The sequence below is a fragment of the Lonchura striata genome, chromosome 3, assembly GCF_046129695.1.
Source record: "Lonchura striata isolate bLonStr1 chromosome 3, bLonStr1.mat, whole genome shotgun sequence".
NCBI classification, from domain to species: domain Eukaryota; kingdom Metazoa; phylum Chordata; class Aves; order Passeriformes; family Estrildidae; genus Lonchura; species Lonchura striata.
Genome location: NC_134605.1, coordinates 83,824,434 through 83,843,737, shown reverse-complemented (window position 1 = coordinate 83,843,737; position 19,304 = coordinate 83,824,434). Strand labels below are relative to the sequence as shown.

The 19,304-nt window shown below is 37.2% G+C and overlaps 1 protein-coding gene across 1 annotated transcript in view; it reads left to right on the top strand.

The window, feature by feature from the left end:
* Window positions 1–19,304, top strand: part of CD109 (CD109 molecule) — a 70,786-nt gene that overhangs the window by 13,597 nt on the left and 37,885 nt on the right. The window contains exons 3-13 of the mRNA XM_021553758.3: window positions 1,151–1,179; window positions 4,768–4,998; window positions 5,142–5,267; window positions 11,639–11,678; window positions 12,177–12,261; window positions 14,513–14,609; window positions 15,554–15,689; window positions 16,538–16,647; window positions 18,388–18,627; window positions 18,944–19,045; window positions 19,136–19,198. Of these exons, the coding sequence (XP_021409433.3) occupies window positions 1,151–1,179; window positions 4,768–4,998; window positions 5,142–5,267; window positions 11,639–11,678; window positions 12,177–12,261; window positions 14,513–14,609; window positions 15,554–15,689; window positions 16,538–16,647; window positions 18,388–18,627; window positions 18,944–19,045; window positions 19,136–19,198 (1,259 nt within the window). The remainder of the gene's footprint in view (window positions 1–1,150; window positions 1,180–4,767; window positions 4,999–5,141; window positions 5,268–11,638; window positions 11,679–12,176; window positions 12,262–14,512; window positions 14,610–15,553; window positions 15,690–16,537; window positions 16,648–18,387; window positions 18,628–18,943; window positions 19,046–19,135; window positions 19,199–19,304) is intronic.

Sequence of the window (19,304 nt, the reverse complement as noted above, 5' to 3'; positions counted from 1 at the left end):
GGGGAACCACGTACTTGAGGGTGCATCAAGCACAGCATCACAACTGATCAAGAGAGGCAATTATCCCACTGCATTCAGCCTTGGTGCTGCCTCACCTTGAGAATTCTGTGCACTTCTGGGCCCCACAGTTTTAGAAGGTCCTTCAGTGCATCTAGAGGAGTGCAGCAAAACTGGTGACAGGGCTCAAAGGCATGTCCTGTGAGGAGCAGCTGAAGGCTTTTGGTTTCTCTAGTCTGGCTGAGGGGCACTCCCATTGCTGTCTACAGCTTTCTGAGGAGGGCAAGTGGAGACAGAGGTGGGATCTCTTCTGCCTGGTATCCAGTGGTATGAGGTGTGGGAATGCTTGAGAGCTGCAGCAGGGGAGCTTCAGTCTGGACATTAAGAAGCAATTCTTTACTGGAGGGGTGGTCCACCACTGGAACAGGTTTCCTAGAGATGTGATTGATGTCTGAAACCTGCCAGTGTTTAAGAGGAATTTGGACAATGCTACTAATACATGCTTTAATTTTTGGTGAGCCCTGAAGTGATCAGGTCCCTTCCAAATGGAATGTTCTGTTCTGTTCTGTCCTATTCTATAATTCATTATGTAATTAAGATAAGAGCTGTGAGACTAATGGCTTCCTGATTTAATGATATCCAGGAGTTTAACAGGATATTTATTTGGATTCTAAAAATATTTGAGGCTACATTATCCAAAATAGTTATTATTAACCCAAATATATTTATATGTTAGTTACTTTTTCCCATGGTGACATAATTCCGTGCACTTAATTTTGGGTGCTTCTTTGATTGAGTGATAAATCCTGTGCATGGTTTCAAAAATGTTAGTTTTTATCTGGGCTGTAGAATCAATGCAAAATAATAACTTGGGTGGCATAGAAGGCTGAATGGATCGCAAAAGTGTTTTAGTCTCTCTGAATGTAAAGAAAAATGTTTAAGCAGAGAACATGGACAACAGCCCCCACCAAACAGAGAAGTAATGTTGCTCTAGGTTGGCATTCATACTTTTGCAGCACTGTAAAAGGTAACTCACAGCTTCCATCAACCATGTAAGGGGAGCAGCACTGCTATAATGTTGATATTTTAGTAAGTGTATGGTAGTTAATCTCACAGATTTCTGACAGTGTGATATTTCTTCTTTTTTGTTCAGGTACCTTTGGGACTCTTGTTCTTCCAGTAGTAAGTATTTTTTTCCTTCCCTTCTTGCTCAGAAAATGTTGATTGCCTGTAATTTACCACCCATTGCTGTTGATGTATTTTGCACGCGATCCCAGTTGCTTTCACAGTATCAGATGAGTGTATTTACTGACCAATAAATCAAGGGTTTTTCAGATCAAATGTTCTGCAGCTCATTAGAAGTAATTACAGGAGTCAGGAGCTGATTTCCAGCATCAGCACAAACTATCATAGAACTTGAACTCAAAAATTTGATTTGTGTCTTTTTTTACTGGCTCATTCCTACATCTGTATTTTAGACACACCATGAAGGCTAACTACAGCTAAAAAAATAATGTAAAGCAATAATTGAGAAATACCAAAATAAAAGATATTTATATACAATCTTTGTAAGGGCTTGGAAATGCATATTCAGTGAAAAACCCCAAAGGTATATCTTGAATTGTGTGGTGTGTATGAATCCTGAATTTATGATCTTGGATATTCATCTTGAAAACCCAAACTAAAGAATTATGTATTTATATCAGGAAAAAAGTTTTATCAAATTCATCCATAAGTCTGGGTGTCCTTTAATCTGGCGGGTTTCAGTTCTGATCTCAAATAAACTCTCTCTGATTAAATAATTTGGAAGTATTTGATAGATGGATAATAAATGACAATGAGCAGCTCAACATTATGCAGATTACTAGGTTGAAATGCATCTGTATTAACTATACATTAGCAAACATAGAAAATTCTGTTTATAAAAAAAAAAAAATAACATGTTCCTCAATATGATTTGGCCAGGTCTTAAAATGTTCAAGCACCTAAAACTAGGCAAGGTGTTTTCCTCCCTCTCTCACTGCTATCTGAAGTGATGAAAACTGACTCATTTTTTAACTGCAAGATTTTCTATTCATTTGTGTAGCCACAGTAGACTTAGGTTTTGTCCAAAGTGTAATTTGTTAGTAGCAGGAGGTGGGTAATGAGTTTCTGGATTCAGCCTCATCTTTTCCAGAGGAAACAGTAGTTGCTTTGTCTGTGGTACTTGTGATGGTGGTTGGTGTAGTCAGAAATGCATGAGATGGCCTTTTTCTTTCTTGTATTAGGACTGCCAAAATGGGGATAGTAATACTATTCATTTAGGATGTTTTGACTAAGATAAAATATTTTCACAGCAAGTTCCTACTACTTAGTGTTAAAAGCTGCCTTGCTCATATTTGGGTTGAGAAACAACCCTTTAGAGAAGGAGCTGGCAGGGCTGAGGGAGTCACTATTACTGTAGCAATTGTGGAAATGTAGTAGTGTAGTTTGTGGTAGCATAGATGTGTGAAACAGAAGGTGGGTTATGTAGCACCTCAGCTGTCCTAATACACTGCCATGGCAATGCAAACCTCATTGTCTCTGACCTTTACATCAAGAAAGGCAGTTATGTCACCATGTTTTGGGAAGGAAAGATCGTTTGAAATATAACAAGTATAAAAATCTAGGGAGAAACCCATGCTATCTGTTCTTATTTGTGGTAGGAAAGGGATACAGGAAAATAGATGAAGTCTCTAAATGGCATTTATAGAAGATTTACATTTTTAAAGAAGAAATAGAAGACAATACTTGCAGCAAAATAATGCTGTAAGAGTACAGTTCACTTCAATGATGAAACAAAACAAGGCTATTTCCCCCCATTTTGATTCTGGATGATTATAATGTGTCCTGGATTTCTTGTAGTGAATCATATCTGCTTTTTAGGGATTACATTTTCTTTAAGTTATAGTATTATTCATAAATGAATGTTTGAGGTAATAATAAGGTAGTATTTGACAGATGCAGTAGCTAAGGCTGTTCCTCTTATTTAAGATATTTCAGAATACTTGGCATGGAATTTGAAGAGTGTTGAAATATGTGAATCATATGTTCTTGGCAATGTGTGTACAAAAACCTGCAGCTGGAGCAAATGCAAAATCCTTTTCAGTGTGGAATTTGCATCTAAAATTTAATTCTATAAATCCAGATTTTAAAGGGAGGATGTGTTCTTCCCATATCATCATAGGCCTGCTTATAGGTGAAAAAGAACCTTTTTTATTTTTCCCACTTGATTTTTTTTCCTGGCTTGTTTTTAAAACCAGAAAGTCAATAGAGAGGGATGGAATTGTAGCTGATTCCTCTTTATAGGTAAACACACAGAGAAGGAAATGTATTCTCTACAGACATTTGCATCTGCCTCATTTGTCATCCAGTGACATTTTCCCATGTTTGTGAATCCCTGTTACCTCAGTGTGCGCTGTTAAAATGAGCTTTGACAGCAGTATAGCCTTTCTTTATAGCTCTTGGTAGGATACTTTTGAAGTGCTGTGCCTGGTGAGTTAGCAGCTGTAATTTTCATTACACTGCAAGAGGAGTACTTCATTTCCATATGTTATGCTGAAAAACACAAGTCTGTCTTTAGTTGTCTTAACTTCAGAGGTTTTACTCCAGATTTACAGTTTCAACTGCAAACAGAAGCATGTGATTCTTAAGCTTTTCAGCAGGGCTGCTTGTTGGAATGAGCTGTGTTGAAACCCTTCCCCTTCTTCAGAGAGACTTTTTCTGGTGGTACAGGAGCCAGCATCTGGGCTGGGATGTCCTTGGGGTCAGTGGTTGTCTGTGAAGGCTCTGCTCTGCTCATGTAAAATTCCAGTGTGCTGCAGCATCTCCGCTTTAAGTCTTTCAACCCATGTGACTGGGATTCCTCCCAGCTAACTTTAGGAAATGAAGTGATGCATCTGAAATATGAGCTCTAGATTTCCTCTGTTCACTGGAAAGACACAGAGAGAGAAAGAGAGAGAAGAAATCTGTGCATGATTACTCTGACCTTATGTGGTCTACATTTCCTTGCCAGTGATATCACTCTCTTCTGCAAGCACTGAAGGAGCCTTCAATGTCTATCCAAAGAAAGTGAACCATATAAAATTTATATTCCTTTATTTCTTAATATTTTTGGAAAAATAATTATTTTACTTTCTAAATGAGTCACAGTATGTGCTGTAATTATTAATTATGAAAGTGAAATGAGACAAAAGTAGCGAGGTTGCTATTGACAAGCAGTACCTCACCTTATGAAAAACAAATTCTGTATTTGATTTTTCTACCCTGTAGGACATAAAGCTGAAGACTGTAGAAAAACAAGTTCTCCTACTGTCCTGCTCATCTTGCTTACACGTACATTCTTCAGATATTTTATTTTTGGAAAATTTCATAGCAAAAAGTAATGAAGAAAAATACTAGCCCATTATATCAAACTCAAGAAATTTCTAAATAACTTCAGAAAGAGAGCACAATCTATGTATGTGTAAGACTGTGAATTGCATATGAATGCATAGATACTTATATTCTTGAAAACCTGATTATTATTTAAAATCAGATGGAATTGTGTTGAAAGGATCCTTCTGATATTTTCTGATAACTGCTGAAATAACACAGTAAAGTCATGAATAAAATTCCCTTTCTCTTTTTGAGAATTTACATAAGTTGATAAATTCAGCTATATATTAGTCATTTATGTCAAATATTTTTAAAATAGTATTGTCTTCAGGAATGTTTTGGATACCTAACAGAGTGTCACTATTTCTTTTTAAGCTGCCTCTGAACAGTGCTTCTGGGAATTATGAATTATTGGTGGAGGGCCGTGCTGATGGCCGGCTCATCTTCTCTAACCGTACCAGCCTGATGTACGTGTCAAAGAGCACCTCTGTGTTCATCCAGACTGATAAATCCACGTATAAACCAGGACAGGATGTGCTCTTCCGGATTGTCACTGTCTATCCTGATCTTAAACCTTATAAAGTGTCTCTGAATATATATATCCGAGTAAGTACCCACAGGAGCACAGTTAGATGTTAGATTGTGTCACATGTTCCAAATTTGTGACAAATACAGTTGGTATGAATTTACTGCATAATCTTGCTAGCAAGGCCACTCACATTTAACATGCAGCTTGACTTTTCTCCTAGGATCCTCGGAAGAAACTGATTCAGCAGTGGTTGATGGAGGAGGGTGATCTGGGTGTAGTTTCCAAAAAATTTCAGTTATCAATGAACCCTCCACTAGGAGACTGGTCCATAGAGGTGGAAGTGAACGTGAGTATTAAGATTGCCAAATCACAGAGAGAATTATTTCTTCTGCTAAATGTGTATACAATTGTTTATGTTGCTGAAACCAGTTATAAACATGGATCATGAGATGAGTAAATCTTTCCCTTATGTGAAATACTGGGCAAGATACTGTGCAAAGATAATATGCAAACCTCACAAGATTTTCAATAGTGTATGGTTTTGTAGGGCAGGGTACAAAAACCCGCATACATACTTTATTCTAAGGTCTGTGTTTTGATTCCAGAATAAAAATGGTATTAAAAAAGTGAGGAGTCATAATATTAATATAAAAGATCTCACAAAGTAGAGTTTTTTCTTTTAAGTGAAATGTCCTTATATTTTGCAAGCAAATACACAGGAATTTGTTGTACCATGCTGTGCAGCCAGTCAGTATCTCAAGGGTTGAGGAACCAAGACTATTTACAGATCTTTTCCTAGTTTTAGGCGTGTTTCAGCAACTCACAGTCAATGATGAGTTACTAAGGAAAAAATAACTTTGTAAAATAGAAAGGATGACTAGTAATACAGGACTATTGCAAAACAAAACTGGAAGAGTCTGTGTTGCATGTTGCTATTGGTAGTAGTCCTCTCAGGCCAATGCTTCAAGCTGTAACACTCCTCATACACCATGGAGCATATTTCAAAAATAGCTGGAGGTTTAGCTGTTCAAAACTCTGTGTGTCAGGGTTATTCAGCCTGCTTTTTAATACCTAAAATTTGGGAACTGTATTTCCTATTTGGCTTGCAGTGGCTGTTCAGAAACTTTTAGCAAGTATAAAAAGGACTGCTTAATGTTAAATAATGAGGGAGATGATGGGTAGAAAGGGGAAAAACTCACGTTATCATGTATCACTTGGGAGTAACATTTACCAGTGCCAGTTATGTGTTTGATAGATTTCAATAGGCTTAGGCTTGTGAGGGTGGTGCTGAAGTGAGTGTCAGGACTGGATTTTTCAAACACTTTGTCATGTGGGTGTGGAGTTGTTGCTGTTGTCTGTGATGGGAAAAATGTATGAAGCTGTTCCTGTGCTCCTCCCTGTGCTCTGCCACCCCTTCCCAGCCCCTGCCTGCTGTTCAGTGCCCTCAGTCACGCTGAAGCAGCTGTAGTCGGGCTGAGATCTGAAGTGCAGTGGGAAAGTGACTCAAACTGAAAAGCATCTGTGTGTTTTTCTTGGTCCAGACTAGTTCACCGATCCAGCTGAGAAGCCATCCCCACTCACAGCTACTGTAGGTGCTTTCCAGCAGTTGGGGAAGTGTGGCTCAGACATGGAAACAAAGGCTGATGGCAGTGGTGGGCTCCTTCAACAGCTCACATGCCAAGTGAAAAAGTGTTTGTGAAATGTCCCTTGGGCTTTCTGCAAAGGCTTGAGTAATGCTGAAATTAGGAGATAATTGATGAAGAAGTTGTGGCAGCTGTTTTCAGGATCTGAATGAGTGCCACTCCCTCCTAAAATAAAACCGAAGAGAAAAAAAATTTGTAAAGTTTAAAGAAAAATGCCTCCTAAATTCATCTGGCCTAATGAAACAGCTGTGAGACAAATGATGTGAAACCTTAGTAGAGTGTAGTTGATGGTATTCTAAATTTTAGCCGTGCTACAGAAGGTTAATGATCTTGGAAAATATATGTCAGAGTGAGAGTGCCTCTCAAGTCATGAGTAACAAGGAGAAAGTAAATAGAGAACGTTTTGTTCCTGTCTATTTCAACATATAGCTAAAGGGCATCAGGTAAAGGAGGTAAAGAGTGATTTCAAAATGACTGAAGCATCATAACTGAACTGCAGAGCACAGCACTGGCAGTTTTTGTGAATACTGAAAATTTAGATGGGATCAAGAAGGGTCTGGAGAAATTCTCAGTACATTCCATTGAGAACTGATAGTTAAAAAAGCCTTAGGTGTGAGCTCAAGACACAGTGTCACTCCTCGCTGCCCTGGTTGATGCAGTTCCCTGGGTGTTCTCTGTTATTTCACGGTTGCCTTTTTGGAAGATGCATTCTGACAACACAGATTGCTGGAGTAGCTGAATACAAAGGTACCAAACTTGTGTTAAAAGTAGACCAAGCTAAATGGGTCCTTTTGGCATTTAAACTCTTTGAATTGAAAATTAAAATAGAGAAGGAAAAGAAATGTGTATTATACTTAAAAATAAAAAAAAAGTTTTTAGACCTTGGTGTCCAAAAAAAAAAGAAAGGCTACTCTTACAGTGCTTATCCTTTGGGAATAGAACAACAGCCCCAAGTCCCATACAGAAATACTTATGTTTACTTTCAGGCCCTTTTTTTTTTACACCTGCTCCACTTTAATTTTCAAATTCCACATTGAATATAATGACAAAGCAATAAGCATTATTTCTACAGCATGTGCCTACACAGCATCTTCATTGGATCAGGGTGTCATATGCAAGATACAATAAGTGACTATTGCAATATTCACACTATTAGATTAGGTCTGCCTAATGTGTTGTCTCACAGACTTATTTTTCTGAAAGTGTGTCAACCGTTGGATTATTGAAACCTGCAAGATATCTTGCAGAATAAAGGAAAATAACTTCTCTAATGGGAAACTCTATTCTCTTGGTTGCAAGGGAGTTCATGCTGTGAAATACAAGATCATATGGGATGGGATTCAGTTTGAACATTGAGTTGTGTAGGGGTCTCTGTGTTGGTGATGCAGTGGAGATTTAGTGGGTGTTCAGTGAAAGCTAATGAGTGACTGGATCACTCCTAGTGGATATTCCTAGCTATTAGCTGGTTATTACTCTCTATTCTGGAGCAGTTCTGCTGTTCAAGGGAGGTGTAGGTTTTATTGTGTCATATATAAAGTTGCATGGATTCACCAATCTCTTCCTGGTAAGAGGTAGGTCACTGAGAACTTAGATTTGCTGCTAAGGAAGACTTAGTATATGACTGGAATTTTTAATAGATATGTCTTCCTCTCCTTAACTGCTAGCTCTGGCTCTGCATGGCATCCAGCCAGCTTATGGGTCTGTTGAGACTTTAGGAACATCTTCATATGGCAAACCCAGACTGATCTCTGCATGACTTAGCTATCCTGATGCCATGACCTGGGTTTTCTAGTTAAATAGGCAGCCTTGCTTTCTCAGTTTCCCTCTTGTCTTTAAAGAATTGTTAAGTGATTAAATAATGTTTCCTTTCTCGTGATTACAGATCAGTTTCCAAGTGTACTGAGGCTTGATTTTTGGAAGTGCTTCCTCTGAATCCTGTTTTAAATCAGGTTTTGGCTGCTTGCTGCTGTTAAACATCCTGTAGTATTTTTAATAAAAGTTCAGGTGTTAGTACAGCTGTTCCAGGAAAACTCAAGACAGAGTAATTACAGTATGGTTTTCAAGTCTCTACCTTGTGTTTTAGTTGGATATCTTATATTTCCTTTTGCTGAAAGACTTCTAGTTGCTGAGTTTTTGTAGCATGCACCTCCAACCAGAAGTTGTTTCTAGTTAAACAGCATTTTGTAATATAATTTATGGAAGTTGTTATGTATAAATTTGTGATCAAATTTTGAAGAGTAGTAATGTTTCATGTGCACCAAAAGCTTTCCAAAATATTTTTAAGAGTATTACACTTTTTTTAAAGCTTCAGCTGTAAAGCAAACTTTCAGAATCAACTGGGAATGATTATATACTTTATGTGTTGAATTTTTTAGCTTTTGAGGTTTAATATATGTTGTAGTGTATCCACAGCGAATTCTGTCATGTTTTGTGCTAGGTCAGTTACAGATTTCACATTTGATGTGTTAAGTTTAATGTTGTATATATAATTGCTTAAAAGATGTGTCACACTTCTTCAAAATCAGACTGTACATAAAGCCTTTGGCATTGTCTGAGTATTTAGTAGTTTGCAAATGTGCACAGATATTCAAAGCATGGAAGTGATCATGAAGTGCTTCTGTTAGTTCTGTCTAGACAAAAAACTGTTTTATTTAGTTGCCCAGCCAAGACAGAAGAGTGCACCTGACAGGGCCTGTGAGACAATGAGGTAACCCCAGGAATGCAGCTGGTGCCAGCACTGTGCTTTTCCAGGGCGAAGCCCTGCACCACACCCAGAGTCTTTCCCTGTGCTCTAACAGTAACGCTTGTCAATGTCAGAAACAAATAAGAAAATTGACCCAGACAGGATTAATTTCAGGGACTTTCAGTTGCCAAAGAAGAAAAAAAATCTGTGGTGAATGGCTCCTGTGACCTCACTTTCATTGGATCAGACCTAATGAATTAAAACAGCACAGTTCATCACAGCAGAGCAGAATCTACACTGCAGTTGTTAGGGATTCTTGGATGTCAGGATACACAGCATCTAAAGCTTCCCTGCAGAAAGTCTCATCCTCATCATCCCAGAACACTTCTCTGGATCTCTTTTTGGCACTGTTTTCTTACTCTGGGTGATTGCAACAGAATGCAGTAGGTGTTCTGCAGTTTAAGAAATGCTGATTTGGAGCAAAATGTTGTTAGTCTGGAAGGGTGAGTGTAGTTAAGAAGCAGGAGAAGGCATGAAAGACAAAACCTGTACTAAGAGAATGAAGCACCTCTGGAAAAATGGAATGGGCAGGGTGTTATCTTAAAGAAAGTCCCTAAAAATCTCTCTTGTGTTGTGCATATATAACTAACTAACTAACTGCTTGTCTCTAAAGCTCCTATTCCTGGAAACTGGTTTAACAACTTCCACTTCAGTATATTTGAACAATTTTTGCTAGAGAGACAGCCTTGCCCTAATGAACTAAAATGATTGAGTGGTTGAAGTGCTGTTACTTGTCCTACTTCAGACCAGCTTGGCTAAAAAATGTGTTAGTGGAAAATCTGGCTTAGTGTTCACATCATCAAGATGACCAAGCAGGGTCTTTGCCTTTCCCTGAACTATGAAGCATGGCTTGATCTGTGTCACAAAGCTTGTCATTTTAGAGAAGATGCAGCTAGGAGTACTAGTCTCACTGTAAGCTCAGTTTTCTACTACTTACAGTTACCTTAGTTTCTATTTGTTCTTTTTAAAAATTTTATTTTTACTTCTAAGATGATGGGAAACAATATTTTATATTCAAGGGAGATGCATTTTATCAGTGCTGTTTGGGGTAACATTTTGTTCAGGGTTTGCTTTATGGCAAGGGTCACATATATACTTAATATTGGAAATAAAAGCTGTACAGAGAGCAAGGTTTGAGATGAATTCACTGCAGGACATTTCCCTAAAATACATGTTCCTAAGACTACCTGATAGTAATCTGATTGTGGACAGATTTATGCATGTCAGTGCTGTAGCATTTTGTGTTGCAAATACTATGATTTGCACAAATGTTGTGGAAATAGCTGATTCTGCATGTATATTTTCAAACCTAGGAATATAAATATGGCAGTTATTTTGGTGATCAGCGACTTAATCATCACATCAGCAGCAATCTTCTTTTTACTTTGATAGGAGTATTTCAGTAGGAGATGTGTAAATACAGATATGTAAAGGGCTTGGTCTGAGATGCTTAACTAGCAAAGTTGTTATCAGGTAACAAAAGTTTATAATTGTTTCCAGTTTAGGTCCTGGTCCTAGGGTTTTTACCATAGGAGTTCTCAGTTTATCCTCTCTTGCTACAAACAGTAATTTGTATCTTATACATCTTGATGCCACCTGACAACTGGTTATCCATATTCATTCTTCTTATCTCTCCTGGAGGAAATGAGTGAAAAATTTAGAAAAATAGGAAAATAGAAGAGAACACAAGTAACAAACAGCGCATTATGTGGTTCTTTGGTTTCTTTCCTTGATTTTAAGTAACAAATAGCTGAAACAAGAAGATACAGCACAAGGCTATCTCTGCAGAAGTAGGAATGGCTGTAGACTGTAACAAAGCTGCAGCCACCTTTTAAGTAAATGTAGAATCGTAAGATTATACAAGGTTTAGAAATAGTCTCATCCACTAGATAGACTCTGTAGGAGGTTCTTGTTTGTACAAGTTAATTTAAGATGAACTAGCAAAGATGGTGCTGGTATGTCAGTCATGTTTTCTCATGATGACTGTGACTATTTATGCTAGGTAGTTTTATGCTAGCTAGCTCAGGTATTCAATCTTTTTAGTACAGAAACCAGGTATATGTAGATGTCTGCAGACTGGAAGCTGCAGAAGCTTTTAATGATAAATACTTAGGGTCTGTTTCACATGAACTTCCGTGTCCTTCTGTTTTGTAAATATATACTACTGGTCTCTACAGGAGCTGATAGTGATTGAGCCGTGATTTAAAATCACACCATGTTAGAAATTGTAGTTTAACTTGAGTATGGGTGGGATTTGGCCAAGAAGGTATCTTAAATTTACTAATCTAACCACAATTGTATGTATTTTCTCATATGAATTTTTTTCAATAGGGTCAAGTTCATTATCAAAGATTTAAAGTGATGGAATATGGTAAGTGTTATTTAGTAGTGACCAAAATCAGTAGTGATTCTCCATTAATTTATACTGGCTTCCCTTTTCTGTCATAAACATTTTAAATACTCACAGAAAGTTTAATTTCTAAATCTTTGGCTTCTCTGAGGCTTCTCTGAGACTGACAAAAAATACCACCTTATCAGCTGCCCTGATAGTTTTAATGATCTCAAAATATCTGTATAGTATCTGTTTTGAAGCTTTCTGGTGAATTCTGTAAAGGCTTAATAAGCTATACATTTTATATTTCAGACTTAGAAGCTTATATGTGGGCTGTTTTTATGTTACTTTTTTTTTTTACAACATTTCAACAAAATGTTCTAGTCTGGCAATTGGGTTAAAAATACATCTTACCTTTTATTAGGAAACTTAGGAAACTAGTAGTCTTTATCAAATTACATGTTCTCCTCTTGTTACTTCAAAAAAGGAATATTCCTTCCGTGAATTTAATGCTTCTTGTAATTTTCCTTTTTTTAGTTTTACCAAAATTTGATGTTATGATAACAACACCCTTATACTACTCTTTGAGAGATGAAGATGTAACTGGTGTTGTCTCTGCAAAGTAAGTAAATCACTGATGCTGTTGTCACCCTCTCTCTTAAGAAACTTATTGTGGGTCTCTAAATGTCAAAGTAAAAATTAGAATGCTAATAAAGCCCCATCTATTCAAAATTAGTTGGCTAGTATCTGTTTCTAGTTACTGGATTTTGCTGTAACAAGATTCAGTAGATTTTCAGACTTCTAGTACGTTCTTTTAGTCTGGTAAACATAGTTCTAGACTATAGCTATACATTTTCAGCTACCTTATTTGAAAATTTCTAAGTTTCTTGCTTGTAATATGTACTTTGATGCTTTTTTGGGTTCTTATAGTTCTTTTATGGTACTCTCCAATTTACCATGTTAAGCTCTGTAGGTACAGTAACTATATTTTATTAGACAACTTGGAAAATTAGGCAAACTTCTCTGAATATCCTCCTTATTCCAATAAATCAGCATTGCAGATTTCAAGCATAGGTTTCTCTTATCAAAATACCTATAGCCATAAATAGGTAAATAATTAAAAGCTTTTGAAAAATTCAGAAGAGGCTTCTATGTAGACTCCTGTGTAAATAATATTTTATTTTTCAGCTGAGCAAATATCTAGACAAAAAATTACTATGCATTAATCTCATAAATTAATTTTATTATTGAAGATGAGAGCCAGATAAAGCTACCTGGTAGATACATCCAAGAAGACTGAAATAAAGGGTCTATTGTGGATTATCTAAAGCCTTAAAATACATACCTTCTGAAGAAGCACTCAGTTTACAAGTGAAATGCAAAAATCATTGTTTAGTAGGCTATTTAAATTAAATGTTTGGACTTTGAGAAAACACTTCATTCTGTAGAGTCCATGTAACCCGATAATATAAACTGTCAATGCGAGGTTGGATGGGACCCTGAGCAATCTGATCTAGTGGGTGGGATCGTTGTACATGGCAAAGGGGTTAGAACTGTATGACCCTTAAAATCCCTTCCATCTCAAATCATTCTGTGATTTTGTGAATCTCCTAAGGGGAAATTAAAAAAAAAGTTTTCCTTGCTTTTTTCCCCCCATTTTACTTTGCTTTTGGAATCCATTATATGCCAGCTAATATTTAATTTCTTAAGCTGATTAGGTCCTCCCCAGGATACTTGACTCTTTCATTTGGTGTACACATAAGGTGGTTGAAAGTGTACCTGTTTCCTGCAATAAATTCATATTAGACACCAGTGAACCACCTGAGGTTGAATGCCAGCAGTGACAAAGTTTTACTGATAGATTGTAATTATTTATAGAGAATTACTTCATTTCTGACAACTGTTTTTATACACATAATGCCTCTTTATACAACTTGTAGATGCCATAAAGCCCATTTTCTTCTCTGGAGTATTATTAGATCAAGTTAAATGATGCTGCCCAATGGCAGTATAATTTCAAGGTTAATGGCAGCTTATTATTGCAATTAGGTTTGCTTAGAATGAGTTTAAATGCCAGACAGTGTTATCAGAGTTGTTCCTGTAACTATGTTCTTTGATTTTTCTTTCTGTCTTCTTTTCAGCTTTTATATTACTTAAGTGGCTGCATAATGATTTAAAGTACTTTAAAGTTACCACACCTGCATATATTACTGCTGAGGACTAGAATGATTTTAGGTGTCCTATCTGTCCCCATGTTGTTCCTCCCCTCCTTCGCTTCCCTGTATAACTTGGAAAACATTTATACAAAATTTTATTTTATTGCTGCTTAGTGACTGCAGGTTGCTACTGTCACCCTAAGAAGGGAATATATTACAGTTTTCAGATTTGCCATGGCTGGACATTGTTTGCAATGATTTCTTGAGACTGTGATTACTAAATAAGTAGTAATAATTATTACTAAATATTTGGAGATATCTCATTTTGTGTTAGCATATTTGGTAAGCACTTCCCACATCCCTTTTTAACTCTACTGTGCTACATCAGTGTTCTGTTCAATAACTTGCTTTCAGCTTTTAGCTTAGTATGGTTAACTTTTGTACATCATACAGCCCATAATAACTTTATTAGGCTTATAGAGCTTGTGTAGTGGAAAGAGCAGCACTGTGCATCTTCTCCATGTTTTGGGCTTCCAGCTGTAGTGTTGCTGAACTGGTGTCAGTATGGTGAGCTCCGTGTTTCAAAGTCGAAATGTGTTCTACCCATGTCTGAGGCCGAAGAATAATATTTTAGCAGGATCTTTTGCCTTGAGAGCTCTTCAGGAGCACAAATCCTGGAGGGTGGTGTGTTGTTTGACTTTACCTGATGTGTTTCAGGTACACATATGGAAAGCCAGTAAAGGGAACTGTAACAATCACTTGCCTTTCTGTTTCTTACTGGGCAAACAAGAGAAATATAACAACAACAATGGAGGTGAGTCATCTCTTAGTAGTTTCTTTAAGTCTGTGTCCTATTGTGGGTTAAATGATGCTTGGAATCGTTCCTGAATGCCTAGTTCAGCTGGAGAGTGTTAACACCCTTTATTTCCAAAGCATGTACATTCAGACTGCTTGTTGGGAATGATCCTTGGCACCTGGGCTTCATTTACTTCTGCCTGAGATTATTTTGGAGTGTACCAACTGACCCAGGTGAAAAAATTTCCAGGAGCTGCATAGGTGCTGGGGGACCCGTGCTCAGGAATGCTCCCTGACCCTATATCTGCCCCTGCATGCTGGGCTCTGTGTCACAAGGCTGGAGGAGAACACTCCAGTTGTCTGGGTGGAGCTCTAGCATGGTAGAAACCAAAGCATTTTGCCTACTAATTGCCAGCAATTGCATTTGAGTCTACTGCATTAATTGTAACCTGAAGCATGAAATTTAAAACACAGTTTCAATCTGAAGGCTTAAAAGAGGTAATAGATTCATTGCAATCTCTTTGCAAAATCAGACATTTTACTTTTGAGATGTGGACTATTTAAAAAGGTTAAATTTTTTCTGCATGAAGTGACTCTAATTTTCTGAATAGGGTATACCCCTCTCTTCAGGCAGGAACTTGTTTGTTGTATTTTCCTCTAAAGCTTAGGTGCCACTGTGCTAGCCATGGAGAAGTGGATAATTCTCAAAATTAGGGGAAAAAAAAGTAACTTTTTCCCTAAATCATTGTTTTCTCTAAAAAAAGCAGTGAACTTCTACTGGATTTAGTAAAATGGTTGCTGATGGCAAAAAAATAAAGGGTCAACGTTCATAATTTTCTGTTGTTCACACTCCAAAACTTGTATGTGGAGATAGCTGGAGGACTTAACCAGAAATAAGCTATGGTAGACAGAAAGGTGTCATTGGCTTTTCTGGCTCAACAGTTATTTTTTTCTACATTGCAGATAAATGGATCTGTGAATGTAACCTGTAACAAGCTGATGCTGCAAAATTTGAATGCAGAGCAGTTGTGGCACCAAGGTGACAGCGATTACATAGAGCCGATAGAAATGATCGTGGTGGTGACCGAGTCACTCACAGGTATGTGGCTGTGGGAGCTCTTCTGACAGAAATCCAGAGTGCCTTACTGCTCTGTGGAAGGGATTGGAGCTCTGGAAAAGTATCATGCACTGATGTCAGCACAAACCATCCACGTTCAAATATATTATATGACTGTTGCCTGCCTAGAAATTGAATAGTTTAACCAGCTGTTAACTCAGCAGAATAGAGTTCTGTGCTAAATGATTTATTAAATAACTGAGAAACATATTCTGATAGGAGCTTGAAGTCAGTGACTGATCATCTTTGATAAGAAGAGCAGGCATAAAGAATTGCTATAATTAGCCTGAATTTTACAAACTTAACTTTAATCATAAACTTACCCGGCGTTGTGTATTTGTAAGCCGCATTAGTAGAAAGAGTTCCCTGGTCCTAGGTTTTACATAGTCTAGCCTCTTCTAGATGGACTGATTTGCAAACTGAGGGTTTTTTGTGAGTTCATGTTCCACTGCACCTTGCACATTAGAAAAAAATTATGTGTACAAATTTTCTACCTGTCCCAGAAGCTAGGTTTCATGACAGACTTTCTGTAGAAACCCTGGCAAGATGAAGCTGGCTGATTTTGGATTTAGTAAGTTTCTTCCTTGTGTTATTCTGACATAGTCTGTGTGAGTGGAGCCCTGTGGGTATATCTTATATTGCATTGTGGCAAGCACTACATATACCACCTTTTTACTGTTGCTCAGCTAGAAGGACGAGGAATGATAGGAATGAAAATGGTGAAAAATATGGTAGAACTATTTCAAAGTCAAGGGCAGTAAACTGTATTTTTGTTAAAGTAATAGATGTGTTAAATGCATGTTGTCTAAACACATACAATTATTCAACAGGAATCTCCCAAAATTCAAGTACCATCATATTTCCAAAGCAAAGTGACTATTTTATTGAATTTCTGGACTACACTAGAGTTATAAAGCCTTCTCTGAACTTCATAGCTACTGTAAGTTCTTTTGCTTGATTATCATCTGTGGATAAACAAATGTGACATCTCCTCTATGCTCAGATAGAAAAGTTTGCCTTTGGTTTTTAAATGTAATTTACAGATTTGTTTTCAAATTCTCTCCTTTTTTTTTTCACAATACATATCAGCAAATACTAAACTTGGAGGCATTTGCTCTAGAAAAGGGTAAAGTGGCGGGGAATGCTGTAGTCTTGGCAGGATATATTTGTGTATAGTTCATCATCTTTCTGATGGAAATCTTCCATAGCTGTTTTTTATGACTGTGCTTTGAAACAACACGTTAATTATAAAGTTTCAAACCTCTTTATAGTATTTGTATATCTAACTCTCTCTCTCTCTCTCTCTATATATATATATATATATACACATGCACAAATATATACTTTAAATTGTGAATTTGTATATTTAAACAGCTTTTACATAATTCAGTTAAAACTCATCAAACCACATTGCTTTCAAGTGAAAGTGTTGTTTCTGCCTCCTGTCCTGTCTTTTTCATGCCAGCTGAAGTCCACTCATAGAAATATTTCATGTTCTTCATTCTGTCCCTCATCTGCATTCAGTATTTCTACATTTTACAGGTGTTGCATATTGTATCCACTGCATTTTGCTTGAAATGGGGAGTCAATTTTACAATTCTGGAGCCTTTACTATATAGAAATGCGACCTAAATAGAAGTGATTTAGGCTGAATATACTCTTCCATAGTGGATTGGCTCAAGGCGTAGCTTTATGCTAGCCTGATCATTTGGGCTTTTGGTTTTTGTGCTTTTCATTTTTTTTTGCTAGCATCCCAGTTTGAGCTCACCTGTTTTTTAGTCCTCTTCCAAATATGAACTGAGTGAGAGATAGCTGAAGCATCTGACAATTCTTGCACCTGGTAGACAGGAAGGTCTCAGTTGTGCTGCCAAAGAAGTGTGAATGAACAGCTGCTGCTGTTACTAAAAAGTGGAGATCTTACATGAAGAGCATTTCCTCTTCAGAGAGAGAACAGGGAAATAGTGGCTAAGGAGATGTGGTAATGTAGTGACATCTGTGGGCTGAAAAAGGAAACATTAGTTCAGTGGTTTTCAATATAAAAGATGAATTTTTGTAGTGTATAATGCAGAATAAGAATGATCGTACTGGATGAAAATCTGCTTGAATGTAGGTATGAAGGTTTTAAGTTGTAGTGCTGATTGATATATGATGGAGTGAAGAAGTTTCACACTGTCAGTTTTGGTCCTGGTTTCAGTCTTCAACTCATTTGATGAATTAATAAAAACATCTGACTGAGCACCATCTCTGCTCATCTGACTCATTCTCCCACATTATGGAAATGTTAGGTTGCTCTTTCTTGTGATGGAGAAATGTAAATGATAAAATTGAGTATTCAGACTATAGGTAGGATATATGTAATTTACTTGAGACACAAACATTTTCAACTAGAAGAGTAATTGGGAGAGCTGAAATGCAACATGTCTCCTTGCAGTTCCATCTACATTGCTTTTACTCTTTTTTTTATTCCCTGGAGTTATGAATAATTTTGTTCTTGTCTGACTTGCCTACTTGCAGAGCTTATTAAGGAACAGAAATAGCTATTGATGTGTGAGAAATCTGAGAATGCATTATATTTTTTATGTGATGTGAGTGCAAATACATTGTTACATGCTATGTGTTGTGCATTTTAGCTTTACCCTGTTTGATGGACTTGATAAGTGTTTGCTTTTTTTTTGTTTAGCTAAAGGTGTCACGTCCTGATAGCAACCAGCTGACAGCTGAAGAGAGGCAGAATCCTGTAACAATTACTGCACAAGAGTCAGACCTGCTTTTCCATCATTCTTCACTTTCTCACCTGGAAAATGAGGCAACAGAGGAGAGAAATCTGACAGTCCGTATCCTGAACTACACAGTTCCAGAAAATGGAGTAATTGATGTTGAGTTTCCAATCCTGTCTCATACCAAAACTCTGAGAGTTCAGGTACTGCTTTGGAGTGTTGACACATTAAATTGCCTGGGCTGGGATCAGTGATATGCTGTCCTGCTATCTGCAACAGCTGACATGTCACCTATTGCTATTTTTGGTACTTCATGTTACAGCTGGAAAGAAAGTGAGAGATCCTTTCAAATGGGATTTAATAATTGCATCATGATATCAAAGGAAAAAAACCCAGATGCCCAAAGCATAAAGTGGACTTTTGCTAAGGCTGCTATGCTCTTGTAAGCTGTACCACATATATGAACACCACAAATTTTGCTGTTTTGTTAAGAGTTTTTTTTTTTGCACTGTCTTGCAGGCAGAGTTCCTCAGCAGTAAGACTGACATAGGTGTTTATGATGTGTTCAGCTCCCCCAGTCAGACTTACCTCCAGGTTAAAACAAAGAGCCAGGATATAAAGGTAGAGTCTGAGACAAAACTTTTCTCAATTAAAGCCTAGTTACTTACAGTTTTTCCATACTCATCCATATGAATCATGTGCTTTTCCTAGGCTGGGAAGCCTTTTGAGCTGAGTGTTGCAAGCAACAAGCCAGTGAGAGAGTATCACTATCTGGTAAGTTACAGGCTTTACATATGGGGACAATCCAAGGTGGCTTTTACCAACTTGAGAAATACTCCAGCAAGTGGAATGTGATTAAACATTTGAGATTTGGCATTTT